This window comes from Brassica napus, chromosome C2 (genome assembly GCF_020379485.1).
Source record: "Brassica napus cultivar Da-Ae chromosome C2, Da-Ae, whole genome shotgun sequence".
Classification (NCBI taxonomy): domain Eukaryota; kingdom Viridiplantae; phylum Streptophyta; class Magnoliopsida; order Brassicales; family Brassicaceae; genus Brassica; species Brassica napus.
This window is the reverse complement of record NC_063445.1, coordinates 52,330,937-52,347,797: the sequence shown is the minus strand read 5'-3', so window position 1 is coordinate 52,347,797 and position 16,861 is coordinate 52,330,937. Positions and strand designations below refer to the sequence as shown.

Genomic DNA, 16,861 nt, shown 5'->3' with positions numbered 1-16,861 from the left:
TCTTATTTTATTTGGATGTTTTAAAACTCTCTAGGATGATCTTCTTTTGTTTGGATGTTTTAAAACTCTGTAGGATGATCTTTTGTTTGGATGATCTATGATATGTATTTTTAAGAAATTATACAGAAAGAAGACTCAAAATGTAACAACAACAAACATAAAATTCATTGATCAAAGAGAGATGAAAATGATGCCATTACAATAAAAGACACACACAAACCATGACAATCCGAAACAGAAAGACCAACAAAAGACACAAACATGACAAAACAAAACAGAAACACAGATCCTAATGAAACATTACAACAAAAGAGACAAACCATAACTACTTCTTCAGAATGGTAATGACAAGGATGACTGTGACAACAGCGAAGCCTCCCATCGAAAGAGCAATGAATTGCCTTAGCAATTTCTCCTTTTCAACTGATGTGATAAGAGCAATTTCAAGTTTTTTCTTCTCCTCTGCGAGTCTGTCCCCTTCCTCTAACAATAATGATGTTGAATCTTCAGATGTGGTTGGTTGAGAAGCTTTGCTAAGCAACTGTTTCAGATTTCTGATTTCTTCTCTCTGACGATCCATCACGCCTCTCGCCTCCAGTAAACTCTGTTTCTGCCATTCATTTTGCTCCTCCTTATCAATCCAATCGACGAACCCATGAGGACCGCAGCACCAAAACCTTCTACCCGGATTGTCATCTGTCCATGCCTTCGCCGGAGTCGATCTCTTATTACAGTAGCATAACGGACCGTCGACCTTCTTCTTATAGGATGACCTTGCACTAGAACTCGAGCCTTCACTCTTAGCCATCGATTTGAGGGATTTCTGGGAAATAAAGAGTTGAATGAAATTAGGGTTTGTTTTTTTTCGATTTGGGGCTTTTGATGAAGGAACCCGAGGATTTAACGGTTCAATCACGTGTCTAATTAAAAAATTAACGCCGTCTTGATTCTCTGTTAAACAGAGTTAACGTTGTTAGAATCGAAGTGTGAAACTTCTGAAATTCAAAAGTTGATGTATTTTTTGGGTAACGCAATTTAGTCTGTGTATTAAATGGGGAGCCTAAAAAGTTCGTGTATTAAAGTAGCAAAAGAAATTCAGTCCGGGTATTTTTAAGGAATTTTCCCTAAATTAATTAATTAAATTAATTTGTACGAGGAGAGGAAATAGTAAAATCCGACAAGAAGTTTCGCAACTCCTCCTAGAATCTTCTGGTCTCTCTCTCTCTCTCTCTCTCTCTCTCTCTCTCTTTTTGTCTCTTTGGATTCTCTCTCCCCCGTGTTCTTTGCAGATGCATATTATACGCAATGAAGGGTGATTTCAAAGCCGAGACGATGGAGATAGACTCCGGTGGTGAGACTTTCGCTCTTGACAACAAACCATCCAGCGCCAGGGATTTGCTCTCCGCCGCTCGGAGGCTCGTCGATCAAGGCCAGCCTTCACAAGCTCTCCATGCGGTACCCTTCTTCTTCTACCCTTTCTCCCTTTTTTGTCATTCGTGTTTATGTTTTTAGAATGATACCAAGTCTGTTTGTTTCCATACTTAAAAAAAGCTTTCAACTTTGATGTAGGGTTCGTTGATTTGTTACTCTTTTGATCTCCTCAAGACTCGCTCTGTCGATAAGTGTATAGACACTTTATGTGTATGCTCTGCATTGACCCTTGGTGATCTTGTTCTGAACAGGTGGTGATGGCAATGAGGACCCAAGGAGGAGACGAGGCGGTACTTCACATACTCAACCGTACCCGTGAGCTTTACAAGCGTACAATCCAAGAAACAGCCAGCGTAGATCAGCTGGCTTCTTTATTTGCGGAGTGTGCCATTACAGAAGCAGAGCCTCTTGGGCACCAGCCAACATCAGCAGACTTATTTGGTAGTACCAAAGAGAGAGTTACGGCGGATGCTCATGGGATATCTATTCTGGAGAAAAGCGGGAGGTCACAGATCATGCTTGATGCCTTTGCTGACGGTAGCAGCTTTATCTGTCTGAAATGCGGTGGTCTTGTGAGCATCCATAGGAGAGATGAACACTATGCGTACTGGTGTAGTAATATGTGATACAAGAATGATGCTATTTCATAACTCATCATCTTATGGACTTGTAATGTTTCTTATGCTTATCAATAAAAGCTTGGAGGAAAGACACTGAATCATATGTATCTCTAAACTTTTTTTTGTGCTTTTTATATGTTATCATTTACAACAAAACCAAAAAAAAACAAATAAACTGGTAAATTCTTCATACAAATAATTATATGCAACTTGAAGATGAGTTTTAGTTCCATTAGTGATGTATAAGATGTCAATTCTATCAACATGAAAAAAAGAACATTCTTGAGTTCTAATAAGCCTTCTGCTATCTTTTACCTACAACAAGCGACCCCTCGTCCTAGTGCGTCTCCAATATCACACGGAAGCAAGTCCAGTTTCTGCTAGTGCATGAGTTTGATCTTCGTTAGAAAAAGACAATCCTCCTATAAGTTGCTTGAATAATCTTAGGAAAGATTGATTACCTGCACACATTCACAGGTACAGAGAGCTTGGACACTAAAAAAAACACAGTTCTCTCAAGCAACTAGATATCACATGATCTTATTAGGCAGAGCCTTATGACGAGGTTTAGTCCTGACAAGTGTTTCGTCACTCTGCCTAATCCACTCTGAGAGCCTCCACGGCTTTTGCCACTTCCATTTGAACTGAACAATCCACTGGTGATGGCTTCTCTTCCACCTCCAAAGTCTCCCACTCCGTTGTCCCACGGCTGCTAGTTTTCTCATTGATACTTGTCCCATTGGTACCATCTGCACCAATCAAAAAAGTACATAAGAATCTTACATCCCTAAAGTAAAGCCTGTATCATAATCCCATCACTTAACCTTATTGTTTGTATTAATAAATGCAGCAGAGTCTCTCACTTTGCCGTTAGCAATCCCCGGAGTGAACTTGAGCTGTTTCTGTGCTGGCAGAGTCGTTGTAGAAGGTGTGATCATGTCTTCAGCTAAATGTTTCACTGAGCTCGGTGGGGTTCCCTATACCAACGTTTTATATTTCAGGATTTATTTCGCCAACCAAAACTAAACTAAGCACGAAAGGTGGCATAGTCTTACAAGTGGAGATGAAGCTAAGGAAGTTGCAAGTGCTTGCTCCTTTAATTTAAGCTCCTTCTCTGCTTCTTTCCTTCTCAGCTCACTCTGCCTCAGAAGGCCAACGATTTCTTTGAACTGATCTTTCATTTCTTTTATTTCAACATCTTTCTCCCATAACTGGCACCTGCATGGAGCATAAAGAAAAGTCATGAAAATATTGATTTGGAGACTAACTCTACCGCTGAAATCGATTGTGTTTTCTATGTTGGAGGTAGGCCTGCAGGTTTGGTTTCTTCGGTTAGTTCGGAATTTGGTTAGTTGAGGTCGGTCGAAATCTCACCAAGTGGGCCGAAAAGAAATGGTTCGGTTTTGGGTTAGTTTGGTTTCAAAATTTTCTACCCAAATTTTTGGTTTTCGGTTTAAGCTGAATAAAATTCAAAATAAATTGGTTAAGTTCGGTTATTTCGGTTTCAAAATTTTGTACCCAAGTTTTTGGTTTTTGGTTTAAACTGAATAAAATTCAATTTTTTTTTGTTAAATTCGGGTATTTCGGTTCGGATTTTGGTTAGTTCCGTTCAGAATTTTGGTTAAGATTGGTAATGTTTGGTAAGAAGATTTTTTTAGAAAACCAAACTAAAGGATTACCGAACTGAAAACCAACTTTTTTAAGTTGCCGAACTGAACTGAGCTGAACCTTCGGTTAATAACCTCAAGCCTAGTTGGAGGTGTGTCACTTGGAAACTAAAGTTACCTTGTGTCTGCAAGAGAGTTGAACATATACTGAAGCAAGTTCTTAGCCTCTCCCATTGACCGTAGCTGGTTCCAACGGCCACGGTTGGTAAAAGCACGCTCTCGTTCTTCTGCCTCAGAAAGCTGTGACGCCATAGCTACTAGAGAGTTAGAAGATATCCCCAGCATGTTCTCAAGTGAAGATATACGAGCCATCCTTGCATCAGGTGACAATGATGATGCCCTGAAAACATAAACTTGTAAACAAGAACCATAGCAAAATTAGAAAGCAATTGAAAAAAAAGCTAAGTACCTAGCAAATCCATTTTTTCCTCTTGGAGGATGTAATCCTTTCGCCGCAAACTCATCCACTTGTCTTAACACAGACAACTCTTCCGCCAGAGCAGCTCGTCTGTGATTGTCATAATCAGTAACCTTGTGATGATAAACTTATTCCAAAAGGCTAAAAGTACTCGGGACATACACATGGCTTTGTTTCTCGTACTCATGACGAACTTCATGAACATTTACCATGACTTCCAGTTCATGATCTAGCCAACGTTGCAACGACTTCTCATTGGTCTAAAAGAGTATGCAATGAATTAGATTTTTTAAAAGAATCACAATGATACAAACTAGTAAAGAAAAAAAGAGATTATCACCTGACCATTTGTTCCAAAGCCATTTGTACCACCTGCATAGATAGTGTTTTACTTAGAATCTCAAAAGCACGAAAAATCACCATCTTATTCTTTGAAATGCAACAGGCTCCACATATCAACTACTTCATCTAGGGCACAAGCTGTCTATGCATCAGGCTCCATACCTGAGTGATCACGAGGGGACGATTTTCGAGCTTCCAACAACTCTTTCAATCTCTTGGTAGCCATTGCAGCCTCTTCTGTCTTCCTCTGAAGAACCTGAGAGTTACAAACTTTCCTTAATTTCTAAAGCTGAATCTTCTTTTTTCTTGATTTTTCAGAGACCTTGGAACAATACTCAAAGTCCAAACTTTCAAAATTACATGGTAAAGATCTTGTGCTTACCATTTTCTGGCGCTGGTTTAAAGCTTGCAGCTTATGCCTTTCATACTCACTCTTTCTCCCTTCTTTCCGTAACTGTGTTAGGCAGTTTACGTTTCAGTTAAAAGCTACAGTTAGAATCTAAGATCAATTAACCTAAGGAGTAAAGGTAAAACTGTTACCTGCAAAAGTTCCTTCTCCCTAGAGGCTTTCCACTGTCGAAACTGTTCTGCTTCTTGTTTCATTCTGTGCTGCAGCTGAACCTATACATATCCAAGGGAAAGAATCAAACAAATGCATCTTCAAAAGAGAAGATATGACATGAGTATATATATACCTTTTGGGCCTTGATGGAATGTATCTCATCCTGTAACCTCTTGGCCGCGTCATCACTCTTTTGTTTCTGCTTCAGTAGCTGAACCTGGTTCTCCTGCTTTTTCTTAAGGTCTTGAATCTGTGCTTCAAGCGCTTTCAGATTCTGAGCATGCACATCTTGCAGCTTCTGAGCTTGGCCATCAGAAGAAGCAAGGTTCTCAATTTCAGCCAACAAACGGTTTCTCTCTTCCTGAAACAACGAAACAGTTCAACAACTCATAATGTGTTGAAACTTCCACCTGAGGGAGCAATGCAAAACATATTATTCCCACCTGAACAGATCTCTTCTCATCCTCCACCTCTGCAATCTTCTTTCCAAAATATTGCTTAAGCGCAGCCGTATCATAGCCGTCAAAAAGCTTCATTTCAGACTCTTTTTCCTCTAGACGGCGGTTCAGTTCATGCAACTCTTTGTCCATGCTATTCTGCAACAGCTTGTGCTCCCACTCCTTTGCCTCTTCGTCTACTTCCCTTGAATCACCTACATATAATATAAAACTCTTTTCCTTCAATAAGATTGCTGTCTTCTCTAAGTTTCAGAACTCTTTTTGAATTTTCTTTTACCTATTGTGGCTTCAACCATGGGATAATTAGATGACTCTATACTCTGCAAGCTCCTTTTTAGCCCATCAGGTCTGCCACAACCGACGATTTCATCCTACCACCAAAATAAATCTAACATTTCATATCAATAACAAAGTATCAACACTGTAATAAAAAAAAGGTATCTGTTTAGAAGAGTACAGCTTGTATGTCTTTGAAGTCTTTTTCAGAAGGCTCTACACCACCACCACATCTGCTTCTGTACTCATGAAGTTGGCGGCATAGGTCTTCATTAGCAGTTTCAAGGCAAGCAATCCTTTCCTTAAGAACCTACACCATCACAAACTCACTCTTAGCCTTTGTACTCCACTACATTTTTTCTTCATTGGCCAAGTAAATTCAGACAGTAAGTTCAAACATACCTGGAGCTCTGCACATGAGGATCCTCCATTCCGTAAGGAGAGCTCTGCCTGCAAGTATTCGAGCTGCTGGCGCATTTTTAGCATCTCACTGGACACAGGATCTCTATTAACCTGTTTTTAACAATGCCAATTAAGAGAAAGAAAAAAACTAGAGTAATCTAATTTTAGTCAATAACCAATCTCTTTTTCCTTTTTTTCAGTCAAGTTGCAATAACTAATCTTTTTGATTGACATGACAATTAGGGAACAGCTTACAACAGGTTTGTTCCGGATGTTTCGAGCACGGTTTGCATATTTAAGAGTGTTGAGAGTTTCTTCAGCATTAATATCTGCAGGACTGATACAAGCTGGAACCAGAATAGCAAAAGCATTAGAGACATTAACGAGCATTAACATAGAAAAGTTAACTGCAGGTTACCTATCATCACAGTTCTGCTGTTGCCTCCAAGAGAATCCTAAAACGAGTTTTAACATGAAAAAGTTTTTGAGAAAGAAGCAAAACACTGAGCAATGGTGATATTCAACAAATAATACCTGCAAAAGGCGTGTAAGTTTACTGTCCCTGTAAGGAACATGAGCACCGTCTTTACGCTTTTTCTCGTCTCCTAGAGCACTGATGACATTACCAAGCGCAAGGAGGCCTTTATTAATGTGTACTCCTGGTGAAAAAAGCACAGTGAATCAAAAAAGACTTTTATTACTGGTCTAAAGACAAAATGAAACAGAAAAAACACTTACCTTCTTTAAATCTCATACCGTCAGAGCCAGTTCTTTTGGCTCGTTCTGAACCGGCAAGGTCCACTAGGTGCAGCTTAGCACACAGATATTCTTCTTTCAAGCTCCCATTATCAGGCGAATCTGTGTTGATCTTGCGCATTTGCTCCACAGTGATAGTGAAAATGGCATGTGAACGACTGCATGCCAATACAAAAAAAAAACAAAAAGAAACAGAAATTTTATGACTGCAATGTCCAATTTAGAGATAATAATAACACAAGAATCATAGTGTCACCTGGACTGATTGTTCATGTTGGTACTCCCAGTAGCCCTGCTGATAGACCCTTGGTCAAGGCAAGCAGCCATCTCTTTGAGAGTACTGACGCTTACTTCTGTGGATCCTGCTAATGTGATAACACCGTTGGATGTTTCTCGTATCTGTATTGGTGGCTTCCCAGGGACATGTGCTACCTTGCCATTACTAGTAGTGTCAGATTTGTTATTGGAAGGATCAAGCAAATCTTGCACCTCTTCCTTATGAATCTATTAAATAAATAAAAAATCATTAAAAGGGTCAAGAAAGAACCCCCCCCACCCCTCTATAGTTTCAGCTTGTTAAGACAAACCTCGATGAAAGAAACGTGTATTTGAAACTCGATTTGATCCTTGAGAGTCTCAATCTTGGTGAAAAGAGAGTTCATGACTTGAGGTACGATCCCTCCTGTTTGGCTGCTGTCTCCGGAGCCAGTACCCATTGTGTATGTTTTACCCGAGCCAGTCTGTCCATAAGCAAGAACCGTAGCGTTGTAGCCTTGGAACAATCCATCAACTAGTGGAGCAGCGCATTGTTCGTACATGTCAGTAGATGGAGAACCACAGCTTCCGTATACATGATCAAAGGTAAAAGAATGTGATCCAATTTGTACCTGCATTAATCATATTCACAAACACACAATCAAAAACGATAATATTTGTTTATTACTACATTCAAGCCATGTAACTTTTTGACAATACTTCAAAGCCCAGCAATAAAACATTTTTTCAAACCAAACCAAACCAAACCGGGGTATCTTTGGCGCAATGGTAAAATCCTTTCCGGTTGAGCTAATGACATCAATAAAACATTAGAGATTGCTTATTTTATTAAAATTCAGATTACTACCTTTCACAATTCACATATCCAAAGTTTAAGACTTTATTTTTGTTTTTGGCCGGAAGAGACCAAGTTTTTGAGAATTGGCAACAAAATAAATTGATTTTGTGACCAAATTAATTAAGGAGAGAAGTTAATATGCAATAATTATAACATGGTCTTAGAATTTGACTAAGTCAAAAGAAAAGAGAAGGAAACATCATTACTGATTCTAAGCCGTCTCAAGATCTAGATCTCAGGGAAGGAGACAATTCAGACAACAAAGCTAATCACTTTAGAAATAACTTTATGAAAGGGAAGAACATTTATTCTGAAGTCAAGACAGAGAGAGCTTTGACATTGCCTGAAACTGGAGAAAAACGACATTACCTGTGGTTTACCGGAAACGACAGTGACACAATCTTTACAACCTTGAAGCCGTTCGTCGCCGATGAGCGGTCTGATATGGACAGCAACTTTAACGGAACAATCATCAGGCGGCGTGGATTCCATTGATGAAAGAGGAGAGAAGGAGTGATTGTGAAATGAGAAACAGAGAGTGAAGCAGGAAGAAGAAGAAGAAGAAGAAGAAGAAGAAGAAGAAGAAGAAGATGAAGATGAAGATGAAGAAGATGAAGGGGTAGAAATGGAATTTAGAAAGACGAGAAAGATATGGCGAGAGAGAGCTTAACTGCAACGACAAGAGGCCTTCTCTTTATCTTCCCTTAGGCTTCACTCTTTGGCTTACTGTCTCTCTCAGACCAAAACGGACCGACGTGACTTTACTTCCACTCTTTCCCCTCTCTAATGGTGGAGAAATGAGATCAAGATGGTTTTACTTTATTGCATGTGCCATTTGCTCTTTATTAGTGGGTTGTCTATGTATCATCATGTACTTACCAAAATGATTTAGTTATTTACCTTTGTTTCTTATTGCTTGATGTTTTACTACCAAAATGTTTTACTTCAATGCACAAATATGAAGAAAAACTGTTGTTTATCAAAAGTGTCATTAAATTATAATATAAAATTAGTTTATTTAATTATAAATAAAAATAATAAAAATTTAATTAATTTACAAAGATCTATGCAAACTTCATCTATTATGCAACAATAAAATTACTCTATATTGAAACGGAGAGAGTATATGATAAGCGATTTAAGGTTTTGACTCCTTCGTTTTGGTAAACAATCGGATAAAGATCATTTAAAGACCTACTATAGAATATCAACATAACTATCCGAAATGTAATAAGTTGGATAATATAGGTAGTGAGTAGGATATATGTAGTTTATGTAACCTAAAATCTAAGATCACCATCCAAACTGATAAAGGTCGGACTTATGTTTGAGCATATTAGATTATTATGGATAGTTTTGGATGATATTAGAAAAATAGAATTGCTCTTTAATTGTATTTAACAATTCTAAATACTCTTAAATATCTTTTTGGTTTTATAGTTTATCGTTATCTAATTATTAATTTTAAAAATTGGTATTATTAATTATTGTATTTAAAATATTTTTTACAAATTGTAGAATTTATTATTAGTGGTTTCAATCTTGTTACTGGGAAGTTCAAAATTTATTGTTATTTAATTAAAGATTTGAATATAAAATTTACTTTTTTGTTGTTTATATTTGGTAGATACTTACAATCGCTTTAATTAATTGAGTTTGGATGAATCTGAATTTAACTTCATCTGTGAATATATCCATCAAAATCTAAAATTCTTACCTTTAAATTTTATGTGTTAAGAAAATAAATTTGGGAAAATTGTTTTTTTATGCCAAAAAATGATAACTATGACCCATTAGACTAGTTTCATATAATTTATGTCATATTAGGTTAATTATTTTCAAAATAGCAATACTATCATTAATTTCAATTATAAATTCAAAATTACAATTTAAATATTAAAATATAATAAATAATTAAAGTAATTAAAATAATAATAAAACATTAAAAATCCTCAAATAAAAAATACCGATTATTTTCTTGCCATTTATTTCTGAAGAATTTGATTTTTTCTGAAAAAATCGATCTTATTTTCATATATGGAAACTGAATATTTTCAAATATTTTCTTCCCATATTTTTTGAAACTGGTTATTTTTATTCGTAAAATACAGTAAATCTGTAGAACTCGGTTTCTACAGGTTTTTAGATTTATAATAATGTGTAGATTTTGATTTCTACAGGTTTTAGATTTACAGAAAATTTGTAAAAATCGTTTTCTACAAGTTTTTAGATTTATAGTAATGTGTAGATTACGATTTCTACAAGTTTTAGATTTATTGTAATCTGTGGATTCCGATTTCTACAGATTTTGGAGCAACTAGCTAGGTGTTTTGCCCGCACATGCGGGCTTAATCCTTTTATAAATATTTATTAGTTTATTTTTTATTAATTCAAAAACCAGCATGATAAATTATTATTTATGTTTTCAAAAAAGTAAATCAAACATCAAATTATATATATATATGACGAAAAATTTAATTAAAATATATATGTTTATTATTGTGCAGAAATTTTAAAAGAAAACATAATATTATTAATAAAAATTTGTTTTTGATTATCTAATAAATTATATATAAATTTCATTAAAGGTAGTATAGATATTAGATATTAACCGCTCTAACTTTCAACGTGAGAACTCCGTTGCTAAAATTTACTTCAAAAATAATAGTATAGATATGTTAAGCGCGGAATGTATATTCTAAATATTTTTAGAATACTATTATTTACGTAGATCGCGTATTCTAAACATAGTAGATTCAATAAAAAATAGATTTCATTTTCTACTTCGTAGAATGTCAATTCTACTTTATGTAGAACAGAATCTGAAATTATGATTTAAACATTTTTAGAACTGGAAAAAATAACACTAAGTTCATATAAGTATTTCATCAGTAGTTACTATTTTTCCAAATTTTTTTGTTTGTAAAACTATTTATTTAATTTATTTTCAAAAATATTAAAGGGCTTTAGAGGTAAAATTGATACAAAATAGAAATTAGTCTAATGAGACATAGGGGGTGATTGGTAGTTGCTGTAGGTGCTGTCCACAGTCCTATTTATTTCTAAAGCATCAAATTCAGAGCAATCAAGCTTTAAATTTTTTTTTAAAACCACAGCCCTTGAAATAACCTACAGCTGTACAAGTGCTCTGCAGAGCCAAATATCCAAAGCAATTTTTTAGTGCTTTCCATAAAATTCTACAGCAATAAAATCTAAAGCCACAGCAAAAAAGTCTACAGATTTTTTTCTACAGCAAAAATTTTAAAGCTACAGTCCTTACCAATGAGACCCATAGTTACCATTTTTTTTTGCCTAAAAAAACAAGTTTCCCAATAAATTATCATTCAATTATCATATCCAAAAAATTTTCAAAAAAAAATATATTTTTAACCAATTTCAGGTTTATTTAGTATCCAACTAACTAAATCAATTTTTGTAATGTCCTCACATGTTTTGTGTACTTAGATTTTTAGTTTTACTTTAAATAATAAAATTTAAGTTACATCTCAAATGAGAATTCTAATTATCATAAACATAGTAAATTTATAATAAAAACAAAGATATCTGCTTAATATTTGATCACAAAATAATACATTTATAACTAAAATTTAATATGTTTTCTTAAATTATAAAAAAAAATCTGATTATCATAAATCTAATAAATTTAACTTCAACTTATACAGCTAGTAACAATATCCTTAGATTAAGTTTTTACATTTTTTATTACTGAAATAGATAATCAGAAAGATTAAGTTTTTACATTTTTTTATTACTGAAATAGATAATCCGAATATCTTAATTAATTACCCCCAACCATAAATTGCTTCTAACTTTTTATCCCATCGGATAATCTTTTATTACATTTATCCAAACCAAATTTAAGTAATTTGAATAAGTACGGATGTGATCTGATCCAAAGTGCACATGCGTACTCTTTAAGAGTGGGTTGTGTGCATCTAACTATCTACACGTACAATTGTACATACCAGACTATTGTAGTTATTTATTACATGAGCTTTATGGTTTGGTTTGGACTTAAATTTTCCGGCGTAAAAAGGGGCAATTATATGCTTGCCTAAACTCCAACTACACTCATCTTGCTGTAAGTATAGATCTTGTCTTCCTTAAAATTTGCCAGCTTTGCGTCAACAACCAACCTTAATGTATAGATGTATATGTTTAACAAGCTAAAGACCAACGTTTTGGTTAAATTTTTACATCCAATTTAAGCTTTTTATATCCAGTTTGGTATTAGAACTCCAACTACACTCATCTTGCTGTAAGTATAGATCTTGTCTTCCTTAAAATTTGCCAGCTTTGCGTCAACAACCAACCTTAATGTATAGATGTATATGTTTAACAAGCTAAAGACCAACGTTTTGGTTAAATTTTTACATCCAATTTAAGCTTTTTATATCCAGTTTGGTATTAGATGTTGTGAGATAAGAAGACACACACCGCCAAATAGAAATGGGCTGTTGACGTAACCTTGAAGCAAAGACGGCCATGATAAATATTGAGAGGGGAAGAGAAAACCAGATTAGCACTACACCGATGGCGATATTAGTGATAACTACAAGAGAAATTAAATATATGCAAACCGGAACACTAAATCATATAAAAAAAGTTAATACAATCGTTGTCAAAAAGGGTTATGTTTTTCTTTGACAGTTTAATGCGCATGATAATATTAAGAAGAAGCAAAGGACGACTTTTAGGGAAGGGTCCACGATGAGAGACAATGCGAGCTAGCTGAGGAATCGTGGTCACATGGCTGTAGCGAAGTGGTCCCATAAGTATAGACTTTATGGCAAGTCACTGCCCCAAGAGCCGTTCCTCACGAGTCACATTTCCACTCCTTGGTTATTTTCCTTTCAATAAAATGTCTTATCAAATATTTAAATTTGGACTTATCATAAAATTCCAACTTAAATTAATCGGTATAAGTGGATCGATTCAAAATCTTTTATATATTATTCATGTTTCATCAAAGCTTCTGAAATTGGAAGCTTGTATTCTTACAATCTTCCTTAAAATTATAGTTGATATAACCATTAATTTTTATTATATCCAAGTGTAAGATGGTTAGGTTAGATTGGCTAGACAACTTCGATTCAAATTGGTTTAAAATCGATCATAACTCTTTCGATGGACCAAATCGATTTAAGTTCGGGTATAAACATGTATTTGGGTTATGATATCATGTTAAATTTAAATTTATCATAGACTTCTAAACACCATTTAGCGATAGATGGATGACTCAAATTCCTTAAATATATTCCTCAAATTCCTCAAGTCTATTTCTTTTGGGACGTTGGGTTATGTATTCTATTATACTTGGTGTGGTAGAAATGGACGTGTCGAATTAAGGTGCGGCACTGTTACTAACAAACCATAGTGTGATTAACATTTTGAAGGAAGGTGAGATTGAGTGTCGTTAAAAAAGAAAAGAAGAAGAAATGTCAAATCGGGAAAACAAACTGTTAGGGTATATAACTAATGAAATGGTTATGAAATTTTTTGTCAACTTTTTTCAAAAAAAGAAAAAAAAAAAAAATTTTGCCAACTTTTCTCATTTTCATATGACTGATAAGATTTATGACATTAACTCATGTGATTCGTATATGTCGGAGCAAATGGTACTTCACTAGAAGCTTGCCCTTTACGTAAACCAAGAACTTTACTATCCCTTTACCTGACCTTTCTTTTCCACAAGTTATATGTCACTCTCTACAACTTAATGTATACTCTCGCAAACTCCTCTTTTCTTTTGAGCAACACATGAAGAAGCCAGAGAGCAAGGGAACAGGCCAAACCGTCTTGCACTCTCATATGCTTCAAATAGTCAGAAAGCTTAAAGGACAAACTAAACTGAAGCAATCAGAGTTTGACACTTTTATTACACTTCGAAAATCCAAACTGCCAGAAAATAAAAATGTTAAATCTGCGAAACTGATACATCTACATTAAGGAACTTGGTGATGACTCCCATCATTTCACCACCATGGAAACGGCCAAGACATCCTCTTGCAGCTGCAATCTCATTCAACTCTGCAACTGAATCTCCACCAACCGCTTCAGGAGTTTCCCTCCTCTCACCATCTTCCTCTTTTCCAGCGAGATATTCAGCAGACTCCACAACCGTCGGAAGTGGAAAAGGCTCCAAAGACGTCTCTAACAAGGCTGCTTCTCCTCCAACCGCGGCCACAAACTCTCTTAACCGGCACATTGTGAATGGGACAGGCTCAAAACTGTGGTCTCCATACTCAACTGGTGTTGAATGATCACCAGTCACACACAAGAAGTACTGATAATTTGTAGAAGTTTCAGCTTGCCATAACAGCTTAGCAAGCTGACGTATCGCCTTATCCACAGCTTCTAAGCCTCTAACTTTGAACAATGTCGCCTTGTCATGACCAGCATCATCTATAGCCTGCAAGAATTATACTCCCTCCGTTTCAAAATAATGTATCTTTTTATTAATAAAACATACTAAATTTCCGATATAAATGTAAATGCATAATTTTTTGTGATTATCTATTTATCGTAATTCTAAACCAATAAGAATTCAATAAATGGAATTTTTAAAAAAATTACAATTAATCATTAAGAGTTCATAAAAATGCACAGAAAAATATAAAAAATGCATCTTTTTGAATTTTCTAAAATATGTATCTTAATGAAAGGGAGTAAAAATAGAATAGAAACTTTTGAGTTTTGTGTTACAAGATGGAAACAAAGTGTTCACCTTTATATGAAGGAACCCAAAATCATAACCATCTGACCGTCCCGGTTTATGCCCATCCTCACCCGGTACAAAGACATTAGGACAGGGATTCAAAGGAGCTGAGAGAGCATTAGCTATAGCAACTGCTTTAGAAGTAAGAAGTGTCCTATAATCTCCAGTGGCTCCTGGAGCTTCAAGAATGTCAATACCTAGTGACATACCAAGTCCTGCTATAATCTTTGTTGGTGCTACCATACAAGGCCACAAACCATGCTTCACTTCAAAAGGAGGAACCTTTATACACACAACAAAAAGAACCACTACAGATATGTACATAGACTCATAGAGACCTATTTGAAAGTACTGAAACACACATACCTCGATTCGAATGCCACATCCTCGTAGAAGGACAAGATTGGCAATGTTCTTGCCTTGTGAAAGTCTCATTGCATTAACCGGGTGTGAAACAAGAATGCGTGAGATCTCTCTAGACAACTCGTTAACGACTTTAGCTGTGTGCTTGGCTTCTTCTGATTCATCCAAAGGTTTAGCTTCGAGAAGCAAACGATTATCCTTCAATGGGTCTGTTCTAGATATGTTCCCGCTAAGCTTTGGCCCTTTTACAACCACACCACATCTGTGTTCCGTTGCATATCTGTATAAGATCATCTTACTTTAGCCAAAACCCTATACCAAATTATCATAAAGAGACTTAGTAACATAACATATTGCACCTGACTCTCACTTCATACTCAGGGAAAGAAGGAAGCTTCATGCCATCAAGAGCAGCACAAAGTATAGGCCCTTCTTCTTCGAAATGTCTATCAGCTCTCCTGCTAACAACAACTCCAGAACTCTCATCCAATGTCGCAAAATTAGACTGCATAACAAAAACATTCACAGTCTCAAACAGTGTTCTAAAAATCGGTCTAGACCGCGCCTAGGCAGCAAATCGGATCTAAAAAATTAATTTTTCTAAATCTCTAGACATTCAAAAAATAGGCCTAGATAATAATCTTCTATTAAGATTCTAACCACCACCTGGCATTGGTCTCAAACCTATAAGATTCAACAAAAAAATGTACAAGATGATGAAGATACAGATTCAGAACACACAACTTAAAAGCTATATCACCAGGTGACATTGCTAACCCTGCACCCATTGACTCAAACGCGCCACGTCCTCTATAATACACTCTAGGGTCATAACCCATCAGAGAGAGATGAGCTGTGTCACTACCGCATCCCAACCCAACTTCCACTGGATCCATTAGACCGTTGATACCAGCTGATGCGATTGCGTCGAGATTGGGTATGTTTGCTGCCTGTAGAGGAGTTTTGTAACCTAATCTCGGTATTGAGACATCTCCCAAACCATCGATCAGGACAAAAGCAACTCTCTTTTTGACATCTCCATCACCTTGACCCATCTCGCTACCTTTTCTACAAGTGATTATGTTCTAATGGGCAATCTAGAAACGAAACAAAGCAATAGAATTGATATTGGGAACAAAACAAAGACTCGGTTTTTAGTATTTGCATGATCGGAAACTTCGTTACCTGACAAAGAGAAGTGATCTTCAAAGAATGTGATTCTCTAGCAGCATGACTTGTGTTTCAGATTGTTTTGTCTTTAAGAATCTGTCTGTACAAAAGAAAGGGTTTTAAATTAACCCAAACCGGATCAGAATATTAATAGACCGGTTTAGATTGAACAGGCCTTGTGGGTTTTTTGTTATATGGACATATGATGGGCCAATATACAAATTCTAAGTTAGTAATCAAACTTTGTGTCAGCATCGACGTGTTCCATGACTGCTTCGATGTGTTGTGGTCGATGGGAATGGATCAACTTCCAAAGAGTTTACGTTGACTTTCTTCAATAACGTGTTGGTCGGTGGTAATGGCATGTTTCACTAAACTGGCCATAGCTTTTGAGTCGGACAGAGTTCAGAATATATATGGATCTAACTCTCACGTAAAACCAACTAGATGACTATTTCAAATATACCGAAAAAGAAGAACAAAGAATGACTTCAAAAATACATCAAAATTCATTAGGAAAAGTTTGAAGCAAAGCGTAAATCT

General features: G+C 35.8%; 4 protein-coding genes across 8 annotated transcripts; 1 reads left to right on the top strand and 3 right to left on the bottom strand.

The window, feature by feature from the left end:
* Positions 1-325: 325 nt before the first annotated feature.
* Positions 326-808, bottom strand: LOC106428983. Its single transcript, XM_013869726.1, has one exon. It carries the CDS (start codon positions 806-808, stop codon positions 326-328), a length of 483 nt encoding a protein of 160 aa, XP_013725180.1.
* A 346-nt stretch (positions 809-1,154) lies between these two features.
* BNAC02G38260D lies at positions 1,155-2,152 on the top strand. Its single transcript, XM_013869764.3, has 2 exons — positions 1,155-1,455; positions 1,683-2,152. The coding sequence occupies exons 1-2, from the start codon at positions 1,306-1,308 to the stop codon at positions 2,055-2,057; spliced, it is 525 nt and encodes a 174-aa protein (XP_013725218.1). The 5' UTR covers positions 1,155-1,305; the 3' UTR covers positions 2,058-2,152.
* A 2-nt stretch (positions 2,153-2,154) lies between these two features.
* Positions 2,155-8,901, bottom strand: LOC106429019 (kinesin-like protein KIN-4A). Of its 4 annotated transcripts, none has more exons than XR_007319109.1 (23): positions 8,416-8,901; positions 7,520-7,819; positions 7,189-7,436; positions 6,915-7,090; positions 6,711-6,835; positions 6,595-6,631; positions 6,432-6,523; positions 6,177-6,287; positions 5,956-6,084; positions 5,776-5,869; positions 5,484-5,692; positions 5,174-5,401; positions 5,019-5,099; positions 4,861-4,932; positions 4,641-4,734; positions 4,477-4,508; positions 4,299-4,396; positions 4,128-4,226; positions 3,837-4,058; positions 3,107-3,269; positions 2,915-3,028; positions 2,513-2,800; positions 2,155-2,428 (listed from the first exon to the last, which is right to left on the bottom strand). XR_007319109.1 is itself a non-coding variant. In XM_013869762.3 (22 exons), exons 1-22 carry the CDS (start codon positions 8,536-8,538, stop codon positions 2,582-2,584), a joined length of 3,105 nt encoding a protein of 1,034 aa, XP_013725216.2. In that variant the 5' UTR covers positions 8,539-8,897; the 3' UTR covers positions 2,155-2,581. The 4 variants fall into 4 exon arrangements, 1 of the variants encoding a protein (XP_013725216.2); XR_007319110.1 differs by having other exon boundaries at positions 2,876-3,028; positions 7,189-7,364; positions 8,416-8,898; XR_007319108.1 differs by having other exon boundaries at positions 2,876-3,028; positions 8,416-8,896.
* A 5,017-nt stretch (positions 8,902-13,918) lies between these two features.
* LOC106429026 (probable 2,3-bisphosphoglycerate-independent phosphoglycerate mutase) lies at positions 13,919-16,428 on the bottom strand. Of its 2 annotated transcripts, none has more exons than XM_013869769.3 (6): positions 16,334-16,428; positions 15,892-16,245; positions 15,508-15,653; positions 15,152-15,428; positions 14,795-15,067; positions 13,919-14,479 (listed from the first exon to the last, which is right to left on the bottom strand). In XM_013869769.3, the coding sequence occupies exons 2-6, from the start codon at positions 16,201-16,203 to the stop codon at positions 13,985-13,987; spliced, it is 1,503 nt and encodes a 500-aa protein (XP_013725223.1). In that variant the 5' UTR covers positions 16,204-16,245; positions 16,334-16,428; the 3' UTR covers positions 13,919-13,984. The 2 variants fall into 2 exon arrangements, with proteins under 2 accessions (XP_013725223.1, XP_048602965.1); XM_048747008.1 differs by having other exon boundaries at positions 15,892-16,216; positions 16,334-16,419.
* Between the last annotated feature and the right edge of the window lie 433 nt (positions 16,429-16,861).

What these genes read in the sequence shown, in the direction of transcription:
- LOC106428983 (XM_013869726.1), bottom strand. Translation starts at nt 808, where the DNA reads ATGGCTAAGAGTGAAGGCTCGAGTTCTAGTGCAAGGTCATCCTATAAG.
- BNAC02G38260D (XM_013869764.3), top strand. Translation starts at nt 1,306, where the DNA reads ATGAAGGGTGATTTCAAAGCCGAGACGATGGAGATAGACTCCGGTGGT. An exon ending in CTTCACAAGCTCTCCATGCG is followed by an intron (nt 1,456 to 1,682) that starts GTACCCTTCTTC and finishes TGTTCTGAACAG; the next exon opens with GTGGTGATGGCAATGAGGAC.
- LOC106429019 (XM_013869762.3), bottom strand. Translation starts at nt 8,538, where the DNA reads ATGGAATCCACGCCGCCTGATGATTGTTCCGTTAAAGTTGCTGTCCAT. An exon ending in ACATCCGGAACAAACCTGTT is followed by an intron (nt 6,288 to 6,431) that starts GTAAGCTGTTCC and finishes TGTTAAAAACAG; the next exon opens with GTTAATAGAGATCCTGTGTC. An exon ending in AACTCTCTTGCAGACACAAG is followed by an intron (nt 3,270 to 3,836) that starts GTAACTTTAGTT and finishes TGCTCCATGCAG; the next exon opens with GTGCCAGTTATGGGAGAAAG.
- LOC106429026 (XM_013869769.3), bottom strand. Translation starts at nt 16,203, where the DNA reads ATGGGTCAAGGTGATGGAGATGTCAAAAAGAGAGTTGCTTTTGTCCTG. An exon ending in CTGGTGATATAGCTTTTAAG is followed by an intron (nt 15,654 to 15,891) that starts TTGTGTGTTCTG and finishes TTTGTTATGCAG; the next exon opens with TCTAATTTTGCGACATTGGA. An exon ending in GATGTGGCATTCGAATCGAG is followed by an intron (nt 15,068 to 15,151) that starts GTATGTGTGTTT and finishes GTGTGTATAAAG; the next exon opens with GTTCCTCCTTTTGAAGTGAA.